The sequence below is a fragment of the Apaloderma vittatum genome, unplaced genomic scaffold, assembly GCF_000703405.1.
Source record: "Apaloderma vittatum isolate BGI_N311 unplaced genomic scaffold, ASM70340v1 scaffold1909, whole genome shotgun sequence".
Lineage (NCBI taxonomy): Eukaryota > Metazoa > Chordata > Aves > Trogoniformes > Trogonidae > Apaloderma > Apaloderma vittatum.
In genome coordinates this window covers 22,298-29,959 of record NW_009735676.1, presented here as the reverse complement: position 1 = coordinate 29,959, position 7,662 = coordinate 22,298, and the positions used below count along the sequence as shown (strand labels likewise).

The 7,662-nt window shown below is 52.3% G+C and overlaps 1 protein-coding gene across 1 annotated transcript in view; it reads left to right on the top strand.

The window, feature by feature from the left end:
* Nucleotides 1–4,587: 4,587 nt before the first annotated feature.
* Nucleotides 4,588–7,662, top strand: part of SLC25A22 (solute carrier family 25 (mitochondrial carrier: glutamate), member 22) — a 22,732-nt gene continuing 19,657 nt past the window's right edge. The window contains exon 1 of the mRNA XM_009876665.1: nucleotides 4,588–4,607. Within this exon, the coding sequence (XP_009874967.1) occupies nucleotides 4,588–4,607 (20 nt within the window). The remainder of the gene's footprint in view (nucleotides 4,608–7,662) is intronic.

Genomic DNA, 7,662 nt, shown 5'->3' with positions numbered 1-7,662 from the left:
GCAGCCGCCTCCCTGGTGGGGACTTTGTCCTTTTTTCTTTCTTTTTTTTTCCTCCACCTGAGACAACAGGGGGAACTGCCCTGGGCTTGGTGCTTTCAAAGCCCAGCGTTGCACAGGGACGGTCGGCCGCTGACCGGCGAGGCAGGGGAGGTTGCGTATTGTGGTGATGGTCTGCGGTGGCAGACGTGTTTTACTGAGGATTCATACCTGGCCCTGGTGCTGTGAGGAAATTTGTGGCAGTCCCAGCTTTAGAGAGCCTAAAGGCAAACGAGCAGCAGAGATTTCCTCTATCCTGAAATGTCCTGAGCAGGCGAGAGCCAAATCGACTTCTCCTTAAGTGAGACTCGTCTGGAGAGCAGCCTCTCTCAGGAAATGTTTGCAGTTCGCTTTGCCCTCCTTAAACCTTATCGTTGCTTCAGCCGGCAGCAAAACCTGGTGTTTGCGCTCTGTGCTGATCCTGGGGCTTCCTCCTCCCACAGCTGCTGATTGATTTATTTCTCTGCCCCTTCTCTGACTGCAAGGGGTCCTCTTGACACGGTGGGTGCTGGCACAGCTTTGCTCCGTCCTCTCCCCCTTTGAGCCCTGCCTCTTGGTGTCGGCTTCTCCGGCTGGGGCACTGAGTCCATCCGCTCTCAAGGCAAATGGAAATATGTGGAAAGGAGTCCTGTCTTCCCCTTCTGCTGTTCATTCTCAAGTCAAGGTTGTGGTCTGAGTGTTTGCTCTCAGTGACAGCTCCAGCATGTGCTGGCCTCCCGCTCTGTCTCGTCCCTGCCTGACCGCTCTGCACAAATGTTTGTGCTGGCACGAAAGCAGAGATGGGAACGCTTTGGGTGCAGAGGGAGGGCAGGATTGCTTCTTTCAGCCCCGGTGCCAGCTGACGTCGGCTCAAGGTCTTCCGTCGAGCCTGCGCGCGCTCGGATAAATCACTCGGCTGTCGAGTGGGGCCGGCCTTTGTGGGGGGTGCTGGCAGGCCTGGGGGGACTGGTGGGCTGGGAGGTGGCTGCTGGCTTGGAAGATGCCAGAAATGTGGCCCTGGCGGAGGGAGAGCAGAACGAGGAGGGTGCTGAGCCCGCAGAATCAAGCTGGGGGCCGAGCTGTGGCATCTGGGGTAGAGGTGGAACCAACAGCCGTAGGGTGGTGCCATGGGGTGTGGGTAAACTATTCCTTCTCCCATGATGTCTCATCTTCTCGGGTGCCTGTATCTTCATCCAAGCTCACCGGCGGCACGTGTGGTGAGACCGCGTGTTCCCCTCCGGCACCCCAGGCTGGGCGGGGACTCTCTTTTTTGAGTGCTTTTCCTTCAGGTGATAAGGCAAGAACCGAAGGTTAAGAGTCCAGCCCCATGGCCCAGGCTGGTCAGGAGTGCTACAGGTCTGCCGCACGCCAAGGTTGGCCATCCTGGAGAAAAACCTGACCCTCTGGGCAACCAAGGTGGCTGGGTGTGTGTGGCAAGGCAGGAGGGGCAAAATAGCACCGTTTTCCTGCTGGCTGAGGCTGTGAGGACCAGATAAGTCCAAAGCTGGCTAGATTTGTGCCGTGGTTCCCCCCGGTCTGGCTGCTCTGGCGCTCTCTGGAGCTGTGACAAGGGAGAGGCTGGGTCGAGGAGGCTCCTGGGCTGTCGACATGTGAGCTTTGAGCTGTTGGTACTTCTGTTCCACCTGGCTCGGAGGCGATTCTCTGTGCCGCGGTGCGTGCAGCGCTCCAACTAATTTGCTTGATCGTTTTAGTAAGTGCAGAAGGGGCGTCCCGGCGTGCGAGTAATGGGCATTAATCTGTGCCTGGCTGTGGTAAGGGCACTCTAGGAAGGAGCAACCACCACGTAATTAACCACCTGTGCAGCTCTCGCTCTCTTTAATTACGGGATGCTCAATTTAGGACCCTCCTTCCAGGAGAGCTGCTCAACCTCTTTGGCTTTGAGGTGGGTCTCTCGCAGGTCTTGTTGCCTTTACCCGCTTATTCCCAGTTCCCTCTCGGCTCCTCTGCTCTTCCTGCCGTGCACGTTCGCAGTTCCAGCAGAACCGTCAAATGCCCGGCCGTGACGTTTAACCAGGCAAAGACTTTCTGAGCCATCAGCACCCTTTTGGTTGCCGCTTTCTCCAGGAATTCCCTGCCAGGGTGCTGGAAGCTTCATCATTCCCTATCTTATGAGGGGCTCAGGGAGTTCTGTAGGTGACAGCAAAGCGCTCGGATAGAGTTTGCAGCGACTTTGGGTTTGTTTTGCAAATGGTCACTCGCTGGGGCTCTGGTTAAACAAACAGGGCTCAAATAAGCTTTCCGCTTCGGTGCATTAAAATCCCTTAATGCATTAAAATCCCCCGGCTGCGCACATCCAGGCCTCTGCCGGGCCAGGTGCTGTACAAACAGTTATCAAGCGCTGGTGTCTGCTGTCAAATGATCACGTCGTTTGCTTCCCCTCGCTCGCCCGCGAGTTGAGTGGCTTTTGTCAGGGCAGATGATCTTAGTCCCGGCATTTAGTGGCCAGACAGCTGGCACAAAGGAAACTTGTAACTTTGCCCGGTTTTAAACCCAGGAAGATTGGGGGTTTTACCCCTTTTTGCTGTGCAGCTGCAGCAGGAGCATCCTTTCCATGGTGAGAAGCAGCGGCGGAGGGCTCTGCAGTTACCAGGCAGGTGGAGAGCTGAAGTCGAAAGGAAAATAAAAAGAAAAAAAGGGAGGATAGAGCTAAACCCAGCGGTTGTGAGTCCCTCTGGGTGCAGTAGTGTCTTCTCCCATCACCCTGCTTGTGTCAGCAGGTAAGGAGCAGCCCTGTGATACGTCCGTGTATCCACCTCGGTCTCTCATTCTTTTGGCTGGTGGACCTTGGCAGCCTTGCTGTCTTCTCTGTGACGGGTGCCCAGAACGGGGCCAAGGCACCTCTCGGTGCGTCTATTTTGTCAGAGCTGCTACCTCAATAAACATAAATAACCTGTTGGTGGTATAGACCTTATGGTTTGGGGCTTGTTTATGCTGGGGTTACAGGTTTTCAGCAACTGGTCTCCCTATATTTTTATATTTTGTATTTAATATCCATTTAATGGAGAGAGAATTAGATTACCCGAGACAAGCTGCTCTGGTGGACAGAAACGTGAAAGCACACACAGTGATAAGTGTGATTTTATTTTTTTTTTTTTCCTCGGGAAGTGCAGGCTTTTTCTGGTGATTTTTTTTCAGGTCTGCTCAGTTAGCCGAGGTCAGGGAAAGGGTCTGAAGAGGGCTCGCGGAAGGAAGGAGCGGAAGGAAGGAGCGTGAGGTAGCGGGTGAGGTCTGTGTGCCGTGGTTAAGAGAGGAGCTCCCTGCACTGGTTCCTCGTGGCTTTGGCTGAATGGGGGACTCCAGGAAACACAGTTTTCTTCTCGTGCTGACCAAGCATGGGACTGTGCAAATGCCTTCGTGCTGCCCTGTCTTTGGCATTTGGTGTCAGGAGGGGGTCAGGGCTGAACTTGTGTAACCCCTTCTCCCTCCCGTACCTCTTTGCGCCATTACCAGCCACTTTTGGGGACCTTTTCTTCCCAGGAACACCTCTGACCCTCAGGTTTCTACCTCCAGAGCACTAGTGTCAGCACAAAAACCACCTTCTTGGATGTGAGATTCTGCGTGTCTTAGGAAATCTGCAATTAAGAGGCAAATTTCATTCCAAAGGCAAAGGGCAAAGGTACCTCCCGTGTCGCTGGCTCGGCACCCAGGTGGCTTCTGGCAGGGGAGGGTGGCTGGGTGCTGCCGAGGGGAAAGCACAGGGCACCTGATCCCCAGGCTGCAGGTGAGGAGGAGACAAAGACACCTCCAGAGAGCTGAAGGTTGTGGCCACTTCTGAAACTTTCTCTGGCCTCCAGATGCCTTTGTGTGGCTACTTCGACCAGCTCTCGTTAAGCAGCAGCAATTAGGAGTCTCGGAGAGATCCTTTTCCTGCAGTCTTGGAGCCGGTAGACACAGAGCTGAAAGGAGGGGTCCGGACGGCAAAGTCACATCAGCAGCTCGGGGAGGCACTGCTTAAAAGGCCGTGTTGGCACAAGACTGAGCACGGGCTGGGAAATAGAGGAAGGATTGTAACTGCCGGGCGAGCGGGATTTTGCAGCCCATCCTTTAGAAACAGCACGTGGCTGTGGGAGGGAAGCGCCGAACGGGGCTTGTGGTGGTGCCTGGGGGTCGGGAGGTGCTCATGGTGCCGCGCGAGACGCTCCCGGAGCTGGAGAGGAGCGAGCTGTGACGGGCACCGCTGGCCTGGGTGTTGGGCACTGCCCGGCTGCTGCTCTTCCTCACGTGGGGCTGGAGCCTGACAGCTCCGTCAGCTCTTCCCTCTGTACGTGCTTGTGTATTTATATGCACACACACATTTATAAGGATCCCTCTGGAGCTCAGTCTCCTCTTCGAGGAGCCCAGGTGGTCCCTCAAGTTCCTTGTTCCTTGGTTTGGCCTCATCCAGCAAGACCAGAGCTTCAGCAAGAGTGTGAGTGTCTCACCTTTGTGTCTTTCTCTCCTTTCCCAGGGAGAAACTGAAGTGAAAAAGTGAAAAAGAAGTGACTGAAAAAGAAATCAAGGAGCGACTTGAAGAAACAGATTCATTTCTTAACAAGATCAAGTTTGAATTAAATGGCTGATAAACAGATCAGGTAACTTCTTAAAAAATTTTTGGCTTCTTGGTTGCACTTTGGATTTTTATTTGAAGTCTTAAAATACCTTTAGTGATACAGGAGGTTGGAAGAAAACACCTGATTGTCTCTTCTGGCCTTAAACAAGCCAGATTCCTTCTCTGCCTCTTTCTTTTTTCTTTTTCTTTTTCTTTTTCTTTTTCTTTTTCTTTTTCTTTTTCTTTTTCTTTTTCTTTTTCTTTTTCTTTTTCTTTTTCTTTTTCTTTTTCTTTTTCTTTTTCTTTTTCTTTTTCTTTTTCTTTTTCTTTTTCTTTTTCTTTTTCTTTTTCTTTTTCTTTTTCTTTTTCTTTTTCTTTTTCTTTTTCTTTTTCTTTTTCTTTTTCTTTTTCTTTTTCTTTTTCTTTTTCTTTTTCTTTTTCTTTTTCTTTTTCTTTTTCTTTTTCTTTTTCTTTTTCTTTTTCTTTTTCTTTTTTTTCTTTTTCTTTTTTCCAACCTTCTCTCATTTTCTGTCTTTGTGTTGTCACACCTTTGCTTTCTTCAGTTCTTTTTTCCTCCCTGCCTTGTTCTTTCTGCCCTCTGCTTTTTGCCCTGCACGAGTCTGTTCCTTTTTGCTGCCTCTTTCAAAGGTCAGCTTGACTCGCTGGCATCCAGGGGGCAAAGCCTACTCCTTGACCCGATGAAGCTGCAGTATTTGTAATCACAAAGTCCACAGAGATCCAGCTTTGGGCCCTTCTTCTAAAGCCAGGCAATGCTTGAGCGGCATCAGGAACACAAAGTACTAACGATAATTAGTGACACTTAAGCGCACAGCAGGAACTTAAGAGCGTAGGTCCCAGTGCATGCAAAAGCTGGATCTGAGTCCTCCCTGGAAATGAATAGGGATGGGATTTTTGGAAAGACGCAGTTGTACCCTCAGCTTCCCGAGAGCTGTCTCAGATGGATCTGCGCAGTCCTGAGCGTGGGCTTAACTCGCAGCTGCTTGTGAAGTTGCCCCACATAAATGACTCCTACATGCTGTGGGATTCCTGTGGTGGTTTTTATTCGTTTTTTTTCCCCTCTTCTAACATCTACTTTTCCAGGTTCCCAGCTCGGGACAGGAGGGGTCACTAGGTGAATGAAAACTGGTGACAGAGGACAGAGAACTTGGCAATTCCTGAATGCTACAGCCGAGAGGGTTTAGCGTTTGCCATGATTAGAGTATCTCCCTGCGGGCCTGCCTTCCGCAAATGAAAACAGTGCTGAGCTGCACTGATAACCAGACAGCGTTGTCGAGTGCTTGTGTGCCTAGATTTGCCCGTCATCAGTTCCCCGATTTGGAGAGTGCTTGGCACTCTTCCCTCGCACCCGTGAAGAGCACGCTGAGATTCACCTCCGTGGAGCCTGACGGGTGTATGTCCTGGGTAGCCTCAGCTGAGCAAAAGGACCAGATGTCTGTGGACATTTGAAACTTGGTATTTTGCAGGAAACAAGAGACTTGTCCTTCAAGATCTCCCGCAGCCCCTCTAGTGTACTCTTGGTGTGAACTGGAGCTTGCTGGCTACGGGGACTAGTTAAAAATCCAGAAGAGCAGCATTAGGAGAACTGGGATGCTCTTCTATCCCTTTTTGTGTTAAATTGAGCTTTATCTGTAAGCCAGCCTGTGTTGTCCCCGTTGTGCTAAGCCCTGCACGTCTAGGTGGTGAGAGGCAGCAGCTGTGCAAAAGCCAGACAGGACAGTGGAGAATTCTTGTCCCATGAGGGAGCAGAGAGCGCTGACGGGAGAAGTGGGATGGCTCAGTCGCGAGGGAAGAAGCCTGTGATCCAGTTGCAGTGCCCTGTGACTCTGTGCCCCAAGTCCCTCGCCTCTGCCGCTTAGGTCAGCTCACCCATACGACCACAAAGCCGAGGGGATCTGCTGAAGCTCGGAGGATCTACCAAACTCCTCTTCCCTTGCAGCGCGCGCCCGTCGTCCCTTAGCAAAACGAGACCACTACCGAAAGACTGAAATCCGCGGCAGCAGTTTGCTGCGAGGTGAGGTGGAGGACGCCGCATTTCTGCGGCAGCGCACGTGGAACCTGATCTCAGAGAAGAGAAGCGGTGATGGTGCCGAGGCTGGGAAGGGACACTGGTCATGCCTTGCGGCCTGTGATGTGCCGGCAGGGACTTTGGAGCTGATGTGAGCCCGTCTTGAAACCCCCTCCTTCCCAGCAGTGCCTCCACCTTGACACTCTTTTACCTGCTCTCCAACCTGCTCTTTCAGTGTGGCTGTGGGTTAAACAGCGATGCGAAGCTTCCCATTTGAGATTTTTCCCATGAGCGTAGGAGTTTGCAGGCGAATCTGCTCCTTTCTCAGACTGTGGCGCGAAGATCCCCGAGGCAACGGAGTCTCGAGCTGACGTGATCTCGTGGTCTGGCCCCGCGCTGAGCTCACACGGGCCTGTCTGCTTGATTTAATCGCGGTCAGTGCTGTCTCATTTTGGAATGTGGGCTGAGGTCGGGTCTGTCTGCCGGTCCTTGGCACATCTTTTTCCAGCTCTGCCAGCCCTGGGGCTGCGTGCATGTCGGTGTTGAGGAGGAAGCTCTGGCAGCAGGACAGCAGAGGCCGAAAGGAGTCTCCTGGAGTTTCAAGGTCATGCTTCACACATGTCAGCAAAGATTTTTTATTATTTTTGTTTTTCCTCCGTGCAGTGCCATCAGCTCAATACCCAGCACATCCCATGTTCGGGCAGCCGTACCCTCTGCTTTGTAGAGGGGAGCAAAACTCCAGCAGGCTGCCTCTGTGGTTTATCAAGCATATAAGTGCTGGTCGTTTTTCCTAACTGAATTTGTTGGGAACCTGTGTTTAAGCCGATCTGGCTTTTGCTCGGCACTGCTTGCAAGGATTCCCTGTGGGAAGGCGAAGGGAAGAAACACGTGCAGCCAGCCAGGTTTAGATTTCCCTGAGAGGTATGAGCTCACGTCTCAGCGTCCGTGGCTGTGTGGGCTGCCAGCCCGGTGGTTTTGCCGGGCTGTCGGGTTGTGTGTGTTCCCCTCGCCCTGGGCGCTGGGTCTGGAAAGGGTTTCCTGGAGCTGCAGCCGCCTGCTTCTTGGCTGCCAG